General features: G+C 38.0%; 1 protein-coding gene across 11 annotated transcripts in view; it reads left to right on the top strand.

Moving 5' to 3' along the window:
- Window positions 1-18,975, top strand: part of CACNA1D (calcium voltage-gated channel subunit alpha1 D) — a 324,483-nt gene that overhangs the window by 182,570 nt on the left and 122,938 nt on the right. For all 11 annotated transcript variants that reach the window (XM_073351550.1, XM_073351554.1, XM_073351555.1 and 8 more), the window contains 3 exons: window positions 111-280; window positions 14,573-14,660; window positions 15,487-15,513. In XM_073351550.1, the coding sequence (XP_073207651.1) occupies window positions 111-280; window positions 14,573-14,660; window positions 15,487-15,513 (285 nt within the window). The remainder of the gene's footprint in view (window positions 1-110; window positions 281-14,572; window positions 14,661-15,486; window positions 15,514-18,975) is intronic.

Below are 18,975 nucleotides of genomic sequence, written 5' to 3'. Positions count from 1 at the left end.
TCTTTAGTTCTTTTGCTGTGTCAATATCTATTCTTCAATGTAGATTCCTGGTCAAAAATGCCATGCAGCCTTATAATCAATATTTGTTCTGTTTTATCTGAAATCAATAGGGAATTTTCCAAGGAAAGAGAAAAAGCCAAAGCCCGAGGGGACTTTCAGAAGCTGCGTGAAAAGCAGCAGCTTGAAGAGGATCTGAAGGGATATTTAGATTGGATTACACAGGCAGAAGACATTGACCCTGAGAATGAGGAGGAGGGTGATGAAGAAGGCAAACGGAACAGTACGTATTCTTTACATGTTATACTCCCACTGAAAGACAATTGGACTGCTTGGAGAAGAGTTAATATAAGGGAGAGGATATAGCATATCAACTATTACTATACTAATTTTGTGTTGTGTAAAAATATGCATTAGTTGAGCATCCACATCTTTATTACTACAATATTCAGTTACCTACTGCCATAAAAAAATGGACTGGAAACATATCCCCAGATTTTGCCCTGCTTTACTCCTGTACAAACCATGATCCACACTCTATTTTGATACCCACTATCAAGGTTTGAAAAGCATTGTTTTATAAAGGTTATCTATTTTATTTTTGGTTTCTAAAATAATAGTGGCTATACAAATTGCATGCATCTCAATGACATTTCAAATCTAGACTCTTGCTGGCATAGCCAAAAGGGATATATGATTGTCAGTGGCTGTGTGTATTAGAGTTAGAAGAAAATGGCTCAGAAAAAAGTACATTCTTAACTCCACATTCAAAGCCCAAGAAATAGGAGACATTGAGAAAAACCTAAAGATTAAATGTTAAAGCCTTCTATTGTGTTAAAAAAGATGGTTTCCACTAATTCTGTGAGGAAAGAAATTTCACCTCAGACATCCCCTCCTGTCTAGCAGTTAAGGCTAGGTCTAGGCAGTGGGTTACTGTACAGCAAGCCAGGGTGTGACTCCACAGTGCACCAATTTGCTGTGTAGTAATGAACTATGTAGACAAGCCCTAAGCATGGTATATGAAAATATCTTTATGAGGAGTGTTTACTTGAGGTGTTTACTTGAAATCTTTAGGGACTTTTAGTCAACATTAAAAAAAGATCACTGTTGCTTACTTTATATAGTTCACCTGTTATAAAGTGATGCACTAATGTCAGTGGTAACGATGAATGTTTTAACACATTCAGATTTATATCATGACAGTCCTCAAATGCTTCTACACCAAAAAGTCTTAGCAGAAATGTCTACAATGAAGATGTTAATTTTATGATTTTGCAACAATTGTACATGGTTTGTAGTTGTCAGCTAGAGTCTGTGTAACTCAGAAATTTCAAATATACCTCTAATGGAAAGGTTTTTATACTTTCTACTTTATTTGCAAAGTAGTGGTTAAAGTCTTAATATGAAATGTATGATGCTTTGGATGAATGATCATATGGAATTAAAATATTTCTGTTGTGGGGTTTCATAATGAAATGCAGTTACCCTTGGAGGTTGAGGGCCAGATTTTGACACCCTTATTTATGTTGAGTAGTACTCCTCAGATAGTTCTACTGGAACCAGTGGGAGCTATTTACCCAGCAAGATACTATTCAGTATAAATAGGGGGATCAGAATCTGGCAAGGAGTGATTTGTCGTAGACAGAAACTGAACAGTATTCCTTATCACGTTAATACATATTCATTATTATTGATATTGCTATTATAGTATTGTTATTTAATTACGAAAAACTGCATTCTTTTAAACATATTTATCATATGTTTAAAATATTTCAATAATATCTTAGCTTTTGAACATCAGTGTAATACTTCATTGATTTGCAAATCAGCGTTGTAGCTAGAAATGATTTCCAGGCATAACATTTGTCACAACTGGTAAATATTGCATGGTTTGTTCCTGAAAATTATTGAAATAGTTTTTTTGTTTTTGGAACTTATTGCCACATAAAAATAATATTTAATAATAATAATAATAATAACTCCTGTCCCCAGAGTTCCAGATTCCAGAATTTTAGACTTTTTGGTTCACAGTGCCAATAAAGTCTGAACCCATGTTACTGTCTTAGAGGAAACAGAGTTTTATCCTTGATACTATGGGAGAGTGGGAGGCAAGCTTGGGCTGGTGCTGTTACCTAAAAGGGGTAATGTGTATGTATAAAAGACAGCCCATGCAGAGTTTTAATCCTTGAAAGGTAGAAGAGGCAGAGACAGTCTGGAGTTCACTAGGCATTGCTATTGCTATTGATCTTATGTGGAAAGCACTCGTATACTGGAGTAATGGGTGTCAGTATAAAAGACTAAGATATAAAAGAAGTTTGTATGTTTTAGAGAGTACAGTTGGGGTCCACATGATGGCTGTGAGGGGTTCAGTCACAGAGACCCCCTTGGGACTGTCACCTGATGTGCTGAGACTACCTCTGAGCCCGTTTTCTCTGCCAGTTTGGGCCTCCAGCCTCCATTTTCTCTGCCAGTTTGGGCCTTGTTGAGCCAGACATGCTAGCCTGCTGCAAACACAGACCCACAGACCCCCCCAAAGCTTCAGACTTAACTGAAAACAGCTTAAGAAGTGCTCCTGTCTCCAGCACCCAGGCACTCAGTTCCCAATGGGATCCAAACCCCAAATAAATCCGTCTTACTCTGTATAAAGCTTATACAGGATAAACTCATAAATTGTCCACCCTCTGTAACACTGACAGAGAGAGATGCACAGCTGTTTGCTCCCCCAGGTACTAATCACTTACTCTGGGTTCAATAATAAACAAAAGTGATTTTATTAAGAATAAAAAGTAGGATTTAAGTGGTTCCAAGTGCACCGGACCCTCGCTAGAACACGCGTCTATATAGCGCGAATTTGCATATAATGCGGTCGCGGCCATGGATCCCAAATTTAATTACTTTAATTGGAATCCATTTTAACACGGTCCCCACGTTAATGCGGTACCGCGCATGGATCCCAAATCCTGCGTTCTAGCGAGGGTCTGGTGTAATAACAAACAGAACAAAGTAAGTCACCAAGTAAAATAAAGCCAAAACATGCAAGTCAGGTAAATCTCACCCTCAGAGATGTTTCAATAAGCTTCTTTCACAGATTAGACTCCTTCTTAGTCTGGGCCCAATCCTTTCCCCAGTACAGTTCTTGTTAGTTCCAGCAGGCATCTTAGGTGAAAAGCAGAGGATTCCAGATGACTGGGACCCCTTTGTTCTGTTCCACCTCCTTTTATAGCTTTGGAAAAGGTGGGAATCCTTTGTGTCTCTCTGGGTTCCCCCCCTCCTTCTAAATGGGAAAGCACCAGGTTAAAGATGGATTCCAGTATCATGTGACATGTTCACATGTCCTGTGAGACTTCATTACCCACTCGCTGGCACACAGTATACAGGAAGGCTTACAAGAAGACAGAGCCATCTACAACCAGTTGTCCTAGTTAATGGGAGCCATCAAGATTCCAAACCACCATTAATGGCCCACACTTTGCATAATTACAATAGGACCTCAGAGTTATATGTCATATTCCTAGTTTCAGATACAAGAACGATACAGTCATACAAATAGGATGACCACACTCAGTAGATTATAAGCTTTGTAATGATACCTTACAAGAGATCTTTTGCATAAAGCATATTCCAGTTATATCATATCCACACTTATAAACATATTTTTATAAAAATGTGGAGTGCAACGTCACGGTGGTCACTGAACAAATCCTGAGAAAACAGACCATGTGCATGGGACCTATACAGGGTCACAGTCTTCTTGCCCAAATCAATGGCAGAGTGCTGTACATCCATGCAGCCACTAATGGGGTTATTGGCCAGGAAACCCATGCAGTATGCAGATGTAGTGGCCAGATCCCATCCCTTCTGCAGCCTGTCCTAATCTCAGACCTATCCTTTCACTGCCCTAGAGAGAGCTGCTCCAGAGCAGTGCTCCGTGGCTTGCAACAGGCTGTGGACATCTGGGAATGGGTTCCCTGTGGGTTAGGTTCCCCCATACAGCAGAACCATGTCTTTACTTAGCTGTGGAAAGAATGGGGCAGCCTTTGTCTGTACATTGTTAATGATTATGTTATTTTAGGTTATGTTAATTGTCAGAAGATACTTTCAGGGCAGGGAATTTGTGGGGGAAAGAAATTAAAACACATTTTTGAGGAAAACCTTGACATTGATGTTCAGACATGGGCAGCCTTTCAGGAGCAAGGATGGTTATTTATACTGTGTCAAAACGAAATTGATAACATGAGAAATATATGAGGAATGCCAGAGGAGAGTCACTTCAACCAATACAGTACAACTCTGCTGCTGAGCACTTAGCAGGTTACATTTTCAAAGCCCTGTACAAATGAACTAACTAATCACCACAGCACTCTCATTATTCCTATTGACTTCAGTGAGAGTTCTTTGAAAATCTGGACCCTAATGTATTTATCAGAACTCCATTGGTACTGCATTGTCTTTGATCTGATAATGTCTCCTTTGGATGCCTTCAGCTTTTAGACACTTAGGGACAGAGCTTCAGATCCTCCTCTGGCTGTTTTGTACTGTTCCAGCTGTGGAAAGCAGCCAGATAGCTGGCAGATCTGGCCAGCTGAAGATTTCCCAAGCTGTAGTGGGACTTTGCAGCCAGATGTAATTTAGAGGAACCCCAAAATTGCCCTTCAGCAACCCTAGAAATCAGGGCGTGCAAAGGTAGCTTAAAGCCACTTTTCCCCCTCATGTTTCTTCAGCTGTTCCTAGTGGAGCTCTAGCACCACCAAAGATCTTTCCCCTAGTGCCTGCAAAGTAAATAAAAAAGTCCATGTATTTTAGCTACTAGCTGAGCTTGTTTGGGAGTTAAGGATGTTAGATTCTAGACAGTAGGTACAATTTTCAAAAGCTCTTTAAGTTACTTAGGTGCCTACACAGTTTTCATATCATTTTAACTCCATCAGTTTAAAAATTTGCCAGTGTTTAGAAGCCAATTATAGCTAAATCAGTACAAAACTTGTGTTGACAAGCCTTATGTCCCAGTTTCAAAAGTGACATAGGCACATATGAGCCTAAATCTCATTGAAAGTCAAAAGGACCTAGGGTCCTTATTGCTAAAGCTATGTTTGTTAATAGCACTGAAACTCCTAAGTCACTAAGTCCTATAGCATGCATCCAATGAAGTGAGCTGTAGCTTATGCTCAAATAAATTTGTTAGTCTCTAAGGTGCCACAAGTACTCCTTTTCTTTTTGCGGATACAGACAAACATGGCTGCTACTCTGAAACTAAGTCACTTAGGCACTTTTGGAAATTGTACCCATACTTTCCTCCTACTTTCACCTGGGCCTGCAGGAATGCCACCTGCTTTGAAATAAAGCAGAAGAAAATGTAAACAAAAATTAGGACCATGAAAGCACCAGTGGGTTAGATCCTCACGTGCAGCTGAGATATGGGTCATCCTCCTGTGGGCAGAGGCACAGGCTTTAAGTCTATTTCACCCCACAAAACAAAGAAAGCACATGTAAGCATCTGAGGTCTCTGGGTTGTTGTGCCCTTTAGGATACTAAGTGAAAATGAGTTTTGATTTGACTTGAGTCATAAAAGTTTTATAATGTGCTGTGCAAAAGTGCACTGGTTTTTGTTATACAATAAACTAATAATATGCCAGTGTCATATTGGCACTAAGCAAGCCCACTTATGTATACTGAATGGAAATTTCCACTGAATAGGCAATCTCTTAGCCTATTTGTGCAAATGTGTTTAAAAAAGTAGAGCTGAATATAATTTTGTGCATGATCTGTGACAATGTGTGAAGAAGGTGTAAGGGCTGCAAAGTGGCCTCACTTCCTTCCATTTGACACTCAAAGATTATCTGAAGGTGCTCTGCTACATTTCAGATTACCTGTGAAGGTATGCCTAAAAGGAGGCAAGATTTCTATGTAGGTATTCAGCAGATCCCTTCGGTGAAGGAAGGAGCCCTCTTGTCTGCATTATGAAGTTGAATTTCTGGTTTGGGAGCTTAGTGAAGTTTAAATGACAAGCACCAGAATAATGAGCTTGAAGAAAAGGTCTGTAAAGACTTGTGAGATAAATTTGGTCACCTTCCGAATATACTCCTACAAATTACTAATTTCCGGAAAGGATTCTTTAGCATAAAGTGTAGACCTGCTAGCTCCATTCATGCCCCCTTTCCACATGGAATGTTCATGGTCACAGGTGTTTGTCAGATCTCTGCACATTCAGAAATAAGGGACTCAGTCCTGCAATCACTGCAAAATTAAACTGTGGATAAAATACTCAAAAGTGCCTGAGTCACTTAGGAGCCTAAATCAATGGGGGTTAGCCTAAGTGACCTACTTCTAAAGTGGGATTTAGGCTCCTAAGTCAGTTCATCATTTCTCAAAAAGAAAAGGAGTACTTGTGGCACCTTAGAGACTAACAAATTTATTTGAGCATAAGCTTTAGTGAGCTACAGCTCACTTCATCGGATGCATTCAGTGCATCATTTCTGAAATTTTAATCTATGCCTCTGTCTTCAGTAAATTAAACATTTTATATCGGTGGTTCTCAAACTTTTGTACTGGTGGTGACCCCTTTCAAATAGCAAGCCTCTGAGTGCGACCCCCCTTTATAAATTAAAAACATGTTTTTATATATTTAACATTATTATAAATGCTGGAGGCAAAGCAGGGTTTAGGGTGGATGCTGACAGTTCGCTACCCCACCCCCCATGTAATAACCTCATGACCCCCTGTGGGGTCTTGACCCCCCAGTTTGAAAACCCCTGTTTTATACGATACCCTTGTAATTCTGTAAAGATTTTTACTGTTAACCAATGAGTGTTAGGTACTTTTGAATAATGGCACACATTCTAATTATTAAGATGAGAAATACATTGCTAAAATACTTCATAAACTGTTATTATGCACCAAATCCCCGTTCCTTCAAATTCAGTGAAACAACTCCCATTGACTTCAGAGGGACATTTTGGTCCAAAATGCAGAAATTGGTGTAAACTGTGAAAGATTTTAGGCTGTAATTAGTTGTGCTGCTGGTGATTTCATTCTGTGTTCTGTCTGACATTGCTTGTATTGTATATGTGGACACATTTTTATTTTTTTGCATTGCAACTGCTGCCATCTACTGCGTAAATGATGGGATTACATATACTTAACACGAAGGGGTTACATTGGACGACTTAATGGAAAAGAAGAAAGGCAGATTTAGCTGCTTTAGCAGTTCTTCCAATAAACATGGTAAAATGTGTTCTGTTTTGCAGCTGAGCATTCTTTTGTGCAGATGATGCATTTTATATGTTGGTTCTTGAAAACATATATGCCTTTTCCAAAATATAGAGATAAACAGCTTTTGCATGCAGACATGCATCATGCATGTAAATGATCTGCTATTTCAAATGCATGCTTCAAACAGGTTGGTGTTTGCAGTGCTTTAACTTTCTAAAGGCTCATTTTTATCCATTTAGATTTCCACTGAAGTGTGCCTTTGTTTGAGAGTGTTCTAGTTTAAGCGTAGGCTTACCTTTTCAAAAGGCAGGTGAGCCAGATATTAAAGCATCTCTTAAATTCAGATATGAAAAAACCTACCAAAACATTTCAGAAGCTGTATAACTGATTATAGTGTAACTTTAGAACAGCATGTTTTAGAATTGTAGACTGTACAATCATATTGTTTCGGTTGTTGTTCCCACCCTCAATTAATGCAAAATTTAACAAACTAAATACAATGTTCTTATGCTACTTTTTTCCTTTCATCTTGTTAATTTTTTTTCCAATGGAGAAACTTTTAGAATGTAGATAATTTCTGGTCTACACCCTTTAAATAATGGCAAACATAGCAACTTGTCAAAATCACAATGATAGCAATTAGGAAGATCTAGTTTAAAATCCTGCGTACAACAGAATTATCAGCGCAATGGCTTACTTGTTGTGGTGAGGCAATCACTTTTGTTAAATAGCAGCTAAGATCTGGAGTGCAGTTGACAAATCTGACCCAGTTACTTTATGATATGAAAAATATCAATCCAAACAGAAATTTGTAAATTGAAAGGATACAGGAGTTGCATTTTAAGGAAAATACTAGAAAAAATAAACAAAATGTAAAATTCAAGTCAATTATTTTGATGTTAGATTATATCCTACAAGTAAGTGTATCTGCTAATTGAATAAAATATATGTAAAACATTTCAGGAAAATCCTTACTAGATATTTTAAACGGTCTTGTTGATTCAATTTGAAATTATTTATATGGCTTGAACTATTCAATCTACTTTTCTAGTGGCTTGGATAATTTTTACGAGCTGGAATACCTTTTAAAAACATGCTAAAAGACTGCAATAGTTTTTCATACATACTGGAAGTGAACCAGCTAAACCATTGAGACCATTCATGTGTAAAAGAGGGCTGTAGGATTGGGGCCTTTGACTTTGAGAGTTGGATTTTCAAAAACAGTCAGCATTGGACTAACTTTGCTCCTGTGTATGTCAAGGAGAATTTTACTATTGACTTCAATGGGATGAGAGTTAGGCTGCCACTGTGCACTTAAAAATCCCACCCTAACCCATTCTCTTCCAGCCATATGTATTTTTTCATGAACTTCCACCTCCATGGAAAAATTGCAGAAGGACTGCAAGATTAGGCCCTCTTTCCTCAGCTGATTCCAGATAAATCATGTTCTCCATCTGTTTTATTGAGTGTACCAGGTTCCCAAGATCCATGTAGTAATCCCTTAGATCTCTAGTAATCTGTGGAGGGTTAGTTCATTTGGTACATCTGCATGGAGAGCTGACGCATTTATACTATTACTGTCCAGAGCCAGGCTACCAAGCCTCCCCACCTGCACCAGACCTTCTATGGAGTTGCCAGCAGAGACTGAGAACCTGTGGGAACTAATACTGACAGGATCAACATTAAGGGCTTGTCTACATGGTGCATTAGTCTGCACTAAAGGAGTATAAATTCTAGTGCGCACTAGCACATTGCACACAAACTGGCCTGTGTGGACCCTGCTGGCATGCACTAAAAATTCCCTAATGTGTGTTAATGTAGTTCTGTTTGAAAAATGTGCAGCAGGAAACTTTTAGTGCATGCCAGTAGGGTCCATACAAGCCAGTTTGTGTGCAATACACTAGTGTGCACTAGAATTTATACCCCCTTTAGTGCAGACAAGTCCTATCTCTGTAGGGGAAAAATAAATCCCATATCTACGGTGCGGCACAGAGCAGCTCCCTCCCAGTTAGGCTCTCTTAAGCACAAACACTGAGTGGCTTCAATGTCAGAGTGTATAGTGCCCCTATTCATTCTCTTTATACCTTCCAATTTCTGCAACAAATGAGGCAGGGGTCTGGTGTATAAAAAAATTATGTAATTGTATAATTAAAGACTGTATCATAATGCATACTTGCTGGGAGGCCAAATTAAGGTTGCACAAACAATCTTAATTCTGGCATTTCCTAACTTTAGAGTGTTTGATTTTGCAACTATAATAATGTTCTTTTAATGTGCTTTATTGTTCGTAATATCCTAGGTTTAAAAAAAATGCAAACTGAAAAAAACCTCAGAAATTCCATCATGTGTGATTTGAGCACCAGTTCTACTCAGTTCTTTGGATTAGGAGATGTATGTGTTTATTGAAGATCTCCTGTAGAAATGAACCAAATTACAATTTAAGGATGCCTGGGAAATTTTCAATGATAAACTGTTTAACTTGCCCGTTCATCATCTGGTCAGTTTTTAAAATGCCAACCTTTAGAAAGTTCATGTACTTCTCAGATGTAGGCGGATAAACAAATAGATATGTGTCTGTTAAACAAATAAGCTTGGCTTAAAAAAATTATGCTGTGTATTTTTAGAAAATAACAGAAATAGCAACTTGTTCAAGTCACAATGATATTAATAAGGAATATATAGTTGCAAATCCCAGATATAACAAAATTATTGGAGCAGCCAGCTTTGTGGTAGAAAGGCACAATCATTTTAGTTGAATAATAGCTAAGAGTCTGGCAGTAGCTGATATATTTGACCTAAATACTGTATGCTTTGGAAAATATCACGTTACATGCGGTGTTTATATTGCTTAAAACAATCACATTACCTTTGAAATTGATTCATATAATTTGAATTCAGGTGATATTTTTAGTGCTCTTGAACTTCTTAGGGGAGCACCAAAAAAAGGGAGCAAATCTTAATAAAGCAGATAATCCCTGTATATTTCTGTGCATTCATATTTTCTAGGGAGGAAAAACATGTCTCTCGCTTAGCACACCTGAGCTCTAACAGAAGGCCAGTCTCATTAAGCTCATAAGGTTTCCCACTGATTCATCCTATCCACTGTTGTTTTCCCCCATAAACTCCTTCTCCTTAAAAGGCTGTGGTCATATAACTCAGCCTGTTTAGTGCAGACGGCAGTGCCAGTTTGGATTAGCTAGGGTGGGTGTGCTCGTGCAGTGTTGCTACTGAGCTCCACTTGGGATTGAAAGGCTTGTTACCACTCCTGAAGCTAGGTCTCTCTATACTGCTATTCATAGTACTACTACCAAGCCTCTCTCTTGGCCTATTATTAGAGTTTAATACATGTTGAGTTTCTAATTTCCCCTATATGGTCTATTATGCTGTGATTGCTCCCCACACTTTTCCCCAACACTACACTTACAATGTCACAAATTGAAATAGGATTGATTATGACCCTGTTAGAAACAGGGTGGAAACCTGGCCTCATTGAAATCAATGGCCAAACTCGTAATGACTTCAACAGGGCCTAGGATTTTACCTAGAACCTTTATTTTTCTTAAAACAGCTAAATTCAGGAAAAGTGGGGTGAAATTTCTGACTGTGTATTGACCAGTAATAGAATCTTGCTAGGATTGAACTCTAGCCTTGTCTTAAAATTATATTATTGTTATCCCTTATTTCCCTGTTTTATAAACAATCTGATATTTATTTATTGAGTGACACTTTATAAGAAACTGGATAGTAGCAGAAAGCCTCCATTTCGTGTTTTCTAACTGGAGGACAACCAATAGCCCTGTGCCACAGGACCTGAACTTCCCATTTTTGTTGGATGTATGTATACTACAGCCTAGAAACAGTGGGCCTAATTCCCCTTCCACTTGACATCTGTTTTATACCATTGCAGCTCCTCCGATCTCATTGGAGTCATTCATGATTTGCACTGGTGTATATGAGAGGGAAATAAGGGATTGTGCTAAAGTATGCATTTATTTCTATGAATTGCGTACCGATCTCACTGACTATTCAAGTGAATAAGAGTTGCAAGATCAGGCACTTGGTAAATCTTCCCCCCTCCCCCCTCATCTGCAAAGAAGCCATTCCCAGTTTTGGCAAGTAAAAAGACTGTAGAACTCCAACAGAAGACAGAGGGTCATATTCTGCTCTGTTACACCAGTGTAAATACAGAATAACTCCACTGGTGCATCTGAGAGGAAACTTTGTCCCAAGAAGCCTATCCTCCTCCCATTAAAATAAGAAGCATAATTCTCATTGATGACTGTTGCGTGGAATCAGGCTTAACATTATTCATAAAAGAGTTGGGGGAGGGAAGTGGAAGGGGTTCTGAACAAATGTGGAGAAAAATGTATCCATGCAAAAAATATGAGAAGAATTGTGAACAGGGAAATTGTCTAAGAAAAGGAGAATTAATGTATCCTCTGAATTAGGTAGTTTAAATATAACTGCTTTATTCTACTACACAGAAGAAAAAAATCCAGCAACCCACTAGTTACCATAGCAACTGCCACAACCCCGTAGTACAGTAGAGTGCTTCTGCTTTTCCAGTATCTTAAAGACACACAGCTACAATTATGTGTAAGCATCTGATTTAGTGCTGTCCTGAACAGGAATGGACTTAAATATATACTTAAATGCTTTCTTGAACTGTGGCCTGAGGGTACTTGATGTCTTAATTTTTTTTTTTTAAAAAGCACTGATAATAAACTAATATTTTCCCAATTTAAAATACTTTCTGTATCTTACACATTAATTCATCTTAATGTAATTTTAAACATAGTGGTTTTCTATTTCCCCTCCCCTATTTTAACATGTGAGAAGATTATTATAACGGACAGAAATAAAATAAAATATTGCTCTTGGGAGTAATATGAATAGTTAGTGCGAAACAAAGTTGTTTGGATGGTATACAGAGCTCACCTTCTGTGTGTTTATAGTTTGAAATTGATCTTCATAAATGACAAGCTTTTTCAACAAATGAGTATACGTATTTCTGTGCTCAGCTACAGAATAGTCTCACCAAACCCCTGTATTAATTCATCAGTGGAAATTCTGAGGTCTACTTTTTCATTCATACAATAATTCAGCTGTGTGTTAAAGATTCACAAACTTCTTTCCAAAATATTTTAATGTTTCATTACCCTTTGTATGGCAAGTGTGATGGTTTTCCAGTTGTTCAAAACAACCAAAACTTTGTTTCATGTTTAGTTCAATAATACTAATTTATGTTATAAAAGATAAACTGTATTTTTTCTTCTTTTGCCATGGCTAAAATGTTGATTTTTCTGCTTGCAAAATCATATGCCATAATATTTCAGAATTTACCAGACGAAGAAAACTTGGCAATTGTTTAAACTTCAGACATGAGACAGCATCCTAAGTAGGAAATCGTGACTGCCAGTGACGCTCTTGAACATTAAAAAAATAACTATAATTTTCATACAAGACTTATAATATTAATTGTTGATTTTTAAAAATGTTTTGTCTCATTTATAAAGAAAAACATGATATCATAAATGATGCACATGCACTAACTAGGCATATGTGATTTAAGTTCAGTATAAAGAAGCTGCTTATATTATGTTAAAAGAACTATCTGAGACAAAGGAACCTTGTGAAACAAAAATATATTTTGCAGTGTTTACTGACTGGACTGTCTTCTATTGTTTGAACAATTGCATGAGCATTTTAGATCTTGTTTCTTATCTCTGTAATGCAACACTGAGGAGGTGTGAAATTTCATGTAATGATGTATTTGTAGCACCAGATCCTCAGCTGTTGCAAATATTTGCTGAGAATCTGGCTAACATAGAGTTGGCAGTCTTACCATCAAGTCCAAGAATGACTGGGTATGCAAATTGAACTAACCCTTGCCACATAGAGATGGTCTGTCTAGGGTCAGGTTTGATGCAATTTTGCAGGTCAGTGTGGAGAAGCTTGTACTGCCTGTTCTGTACCTGACCTGTGGAGAATAAATACTAGAGGTCCTGATTCTTATTTACACTGAGGTGTGCATAATTTACACCCACTCTATAGCTTCTTTAAAATGCCAGAGTGGTGTAAAGGACCCTTAGTGTAAATGGAAATTTGGCCCTTCAGTCTTCAGGACTATCATTCCAGCAACGGTAACAAATACAAAAAATTCACAAAAACAAGGATAAAAAAACTTATTAGTTATCAGTTTGGTAAGAAAACCTTAGATAGGGAAACAGCCTACAATGGTCCCAACAACAGTTGCTAAGATACTAAAAGCAAAAGTCTAATTGGCCGTTGTTCTTGCTACTCCGCAGTGACTTCAATGCTACTTCTATACTCACTCTTGTTTTCTTACTTACAGTGACATCCCCACTTCATAAATGGGCAAGAGTAAGCCTTTGTAGTCGCGTGCTAAGGTTTTCCTTTCATGTTGACAAGCAAAGCCAAAGAAATAATGTTCATTTCTGGAACTGCTGATAGTTATACTCATTCCTGCTTCCTTAACTCCTCTTGCAGCATGTGCTTATCTCCTTAGGCCTCTGTTGAATTGAGGATCAGTGGGTGTTACCAATATCAGCTGTTTTTGTCTAACAAACGATTAACTACGGTTGCTAATTATTCAATAGTGATTTCACCATATGTATCGTAAATCACTGGTGTGTAACAAATTTTATAATCCCCTTTTATCATTGGCAATCCTCCTTATCCTTTGTATTACCCATTTTACCATTCACCGTGCTCCTTCCTGTCTACTGTTGTCATATTTTCAGATCTAATTACCTCCCTAGCACTTCGCCTTCATGTTTTCCTTTTTTAATTTGGAAAATAAAAATAGAGAGTGCTCAACTTTGACAGATTGCTCAGAGTGTGATGGCTTCTCTTCTCTTGTGTCTTAAAGGACCTTTAGTGCACTTACTGGAATTTCCAGGCATGTTAGCTGGAACCTAACTATGACCATTCTTCTGGTATAGCTCTGAAAGAAACTCAAACATGATACTGAAACACATCACACAAAAGAGGTCTCACAAACTAGGTCAGGCATATTCCTTTTTCCATACAGCATCTTCTAAGTGCAACGTCTCTTCACTGAGCTCTGTGATACATTTTCAGTAGAAGTTTAAATTGCTGAAACAAGAGAAACATTCTCTAATCCATCCTAGAGTCCTGTGCATTTACCTTTGCCAAAACAAGGAGGGCTGGTAAAGAGTCTACTACAACGTGGCTTCCTTCTGCTATTCTTCCGCCTTTTGAATAAAACGCTTGGTAACCCTAAACAAGTAGAGCGTAGGTGTTCTTTTAATAAGATATAAAAGCAAATCACTTGTAACTGGCTGGCTTTGGCTGTAAATCTAACACTTACTTTATCTCCTAACAGCAAGCATGCCGACAAGTGAAACTGAATCTGTGAACACTGAGAATGTCAGCGGAGAAGGAGAGAGCCCAGCATGCTGTGGCAGTCTGTGGTGAGTACATAGAGATCCAATTAAGATGTCAAAGTGTTTCCAACATCATAGGATTAAAAAGAGCAATTTTTTCTCTTTTGCCTATTCAAACGTATTTGCTTTGAAATATTCAAGCTTTGTGAGATGCTTATATTTTTGGCTTTTAGTCATTCATGGTAAAATCTAACCACAATTTTATCTAAAATTCTGAAGTCAGGACAAATATAGATTTATTTCATAAAGTATCAATTTGAGCCTTACATTTAGAAAGATTATAGAGCTTTTAATTTTGCTGCTTCAAAAGCACCAAGAAGAAAAGAAGAGATGTAACCTAAGAAATGCAACAGAAACTAATGTCTTTTAATAATCGAAACATGATCTGGTGTATGCATATTTTACAAGTAGCTAAAAATTGATAATTATTAGATTGATATATGAATATAGCACTAACATAATGATTGTGATAATGACTTTCATTCAAATAACATCATTCTTTCAGAAGGTTTCCAAAGCACATTGAAACAGCCATTTAAAATCCAGGATTTGTTTCTCTGCAAATACCTGTGCTTTATATATATATTTTGGTCCCCAGAGGATAAGATTTAATTTCCTTTCTTTCTCACGTAAAATCCATATGTTTGCAAAGAATAATATTAGAAAAATAGTGGTAAACAGATGACAATAGTATTTCAGCATTCATGCAGCGTTATGTTGAGAATACACTTTTATGCACAAACTTTGAGTAATTCCATTGTTTTGATTGCCAAGTACAGCATTCCGAGGAGAAGGGATTGTGTAAATTATTGTTTCTATATATACTTAAAATTGTGTTTTCCTTTTCTTTTAGTCAAACTATCTCAAAATCCAAGTTCAGGTCAGTATTTTCCTCTCTTTTCCATCACTTTTTTCTTTGCGATGGTTTACACATCATGACCATGTGATTCTGTATTTTCTGTATTAGAATTTGCTTGGATGAAAAATGTTACTGACAGAGATTAGGGAATACAGTTGAAGAGGATTCATGAACATTCTTGGGAATAAAGCACCCCAATTTGTTTTGCTGGTATTTGCAACTCTTTTTTCACTTATTCTCAAACATTTGGGCAAATGAGTTTTTATTCACAAGAATGCTCATGGAAAGCAAGTGCCGTGAGTACAAGCAAGGATATTTTAATCTTTTTATTTACTTAATTTTTTTCATTTTCATAGAATACGTATTGAGAAATTGCAAATAGCAAACAAATTTGCAAACAGAAAAGAGACTCCTTCTGTTTATAAAGGTCAGGTTGCTCAATCACGGAACAAAAACAATGCCATCTGACTTAGGTGACCAGTCATGTGGCACATATAGAAAATCACGGATAGCAAATACTCATAACGACCAGTTTGCAAACAATCCACAGGCTAACTATTGTTCACAGACATTCATTGAACAATAGAGATAATCAAGAAGATAATTGAGAAGATTCTAACAAAGCAATTCTGGAAGCTGGACTCCTCCAATTTCCTTGTCCCTGGCAAAACTCGTTTCAGGCTTGGATCTGTAGCAAAAATTGCACTGACAACACTGATGTATTGTGCTTTTAGCAGTTGACCTAGCTATTGTATGTATGCTTATTCTACTAGATCTAGCAGCTGCTTTGTTACCGCTAATCACAACATCTTTCTGATGTGCCTGGTATCTCCAATAGGAGTGGGTGGGTGTTGCTCTTGAGTAGTCCTCTTCCTTTTTAATGAGAGATCCCAAAAGGTAGTTGTAGATGGTGCTCTTCCACTTCAAAGGTCTTTTCATGTGAGATGTGTTATGGTTCCATCTTGTCACTCGTACAGTTCAACGTGTATGTGAGTTCACTGGTAGGTTAATTAAGAGAAGTTGATTTCAGTTTGCCAATGATCTCAAGTTCTGTGTTTCATTGCTTCTGACCCTGACAGTGCAATGGAACAAATGCATGAGATTGTGCCTTTTTTAAGAGTTAGGTGGTTGACTAATATACTGAAGGTGGTCAATATACTGAAGTAGCATAGATAGGTTGTGGAAAGCAACTGGAAGAGCTGGAGTGGATTACGTCTCACCCCCGATCAAGGTCAGGTGTCGCCATTTGTTAAGCAGCTTTACAATTTGGAGTTTTGTTTGAAATAGGATTACTTATGCATAATGAACAGGTGGGTGCTTTTTTATCTGCATTTGTGAAAAAATTGTGTCCATTTCTTTTGGACGCATACCTTGTTACACTTACCCATGCTCGTTTCATCTTGAGAATAGAAAACTGCAATGGACTGTACCTGGGACTATGCAATAAGACTGTTTGGAAGCTGAAGCTAATGCAAAATCAAAGAGAAGAAAGCCAAGAGATTACTCTCTTCCGCCACCTTAGCAGCTTCTAAATCATGCCTGGCTGAAGTATTTTTGTTAATTTGTCTCCAGTTAATTCCACAAACCAATATCTACTCCTGCGAAGCCTATTTTAATCTACTCCTCAGAGAGGAACATCTGCTTCTGAGATGCCACCAGAGACTTAGTAACCATACACTCAAAACAGATTGATAACACACCTCCTTTCTGAATTTGGCCCATTTTCATGACAGCAAATCTTAGAAGCACTATAGGAAAAGCAAGCCAACACTGTACTCTGATATACACCCATTCTAGTGAAAAAGAGCCATGAGCATCTAAGACCTCTACTAAATGACACTATAAACACTTCCTTTGAGGAGGGAAAGTTCCCACCAGACCTAAAGCTTGCCATAATCCAGCCAGTATGTAAGGAACCACTAATTGATGCAACCAACCTCTCCATCACTGCCCATTCCCAAGCAAGTTTACTGAGTAGATCACCAGCCAGTCTCCAGCTCTCCCTAGATTTGGCCAGTATCCCTGGATGTCTCCAAGACAGGCTTTAAGCTGAAACATGGAACAAGTCAGTGCTCATGGAGTAGAAGGATGAAATCCTCTTGGCCACAGACAAGGGCTGTACTTTCATACTTATATTGCGAGATACAGCATTTGATATTATCAACTATTGAATGTTGCTATCCCACTTCAGAAGTTCAGCAGGAGGTTTACTGGGATCACACTAAAAGGGGTTTAGATGTTCCAGAAAGTCATAATGGCCATCAGCTCCTCCACCTGTAGAGCTCTTACTTGTGGAGTCCTACAGGGATCTATCTGTTCTTCTGTCCTTTTCTCCTTCTACATGAATCTGCAGGGGAAGTTGTGAGACAGCATGAACTGAAGAGTCAATCATACCCAAAACTACATTACCATCATATCAGATGCAGCTTGCACCAAGGTCCTGGCTGCATTCAACAGCTGTTGAGAAGAGAAAGTGCTTTGAAGAACTGTCCACCTCTGCCCTTCTATCATTTGCAAACTAGCTGTTCTCCTAATCTTCTCACTGCTTCTGGATACCCAAATAACCATGACTGCAAAATTTCCTTTTTCACCTAAAAATGTCAAGAAAAAAGACTGCACCCCATTCTTTTGTATTTGGACCCAAACCCAGTAATCCACATATTTGTGGTCTTCAGGCTTGACTACTGTAATTCTCTGTATTTGGGAATGGAATCACTGATTCCTAAAAAACTAAATTTAGCTCAAAATACAGCAGCCTGTCTGCTCCGTAGCAGAGGCTACAAATTACACATTGCTCCCATGTTCAACTCTCATTGGTTTCCTGGTAAGTAATGAGTCAAATTCAAGTTTTCAGTCATCATCTAGCTCCTCCGTGAAACTAGTTTAAGTTTTCTGAAGGAACATCTTTCCCTACACAATCATGACATCCCACAACAGCTGTGTTCTTTTGGAACAGTGGTACAATTAGTCTCAAGAATTATAAACTCAAGAGTTTTCTTAGCAACTGGCTCCCTAATCTGGAAGTCACTTCCAGAAGACATCAGGTTGACCAGACTTCATTGCCTTCAGATCAAAATGCAAAACTCACTTGTCCAACCTAACCTACCCACAATAAGACAAGAAAGAAAGGAAGCCAAAGAGAGGCAGATCTTCATGTGTATCTTTCTGTAAATTCATAATGTGCTCAGATGCCATCATAATGGGTGTAGTATAAAAACCTAGCTACAGGTATAATGCAGCTGCCTACTTAGTAGGTGGATATTTATATCAAAACCATCTTACATTAATGTATCTATGACCTGCACTGTCCGCCTACCAGCTTCCAGGTGGCATTTAAGGCTTGGGAGTTCCACTATAAAAGCCCTAAATGGCTTGGACCCCAGTGTTTGGACAGACTCTCACACTGTACAAAACTGCCACAGTTGTAGTCAGTGGAAACACTTAAGCAGGAGTACTCATGTTTCAAATGGAAAGGAGCTTTTT

This window comes from Lepidochelys kempii, chromosome 7 (genome assembly GCF_965140265.1).
Source record: "Lepidochelys kempii isolate rLepKem1 chromosome 7, rLepKem1.hap2, whole genome shotgun sequence".
Classification (NCBI taxonomy): domain Eukaryota; kingdom Metazoa; phylum Chordata; order Testudines; family Cheloniidae; genus Lepidochelys; species Lepidochelys kempii.
The sequence above is the reverse complement of the archived record's forward strand: the minus strand, read 5'-3'. Positions and strand labels throughout refer to the sequence as shown.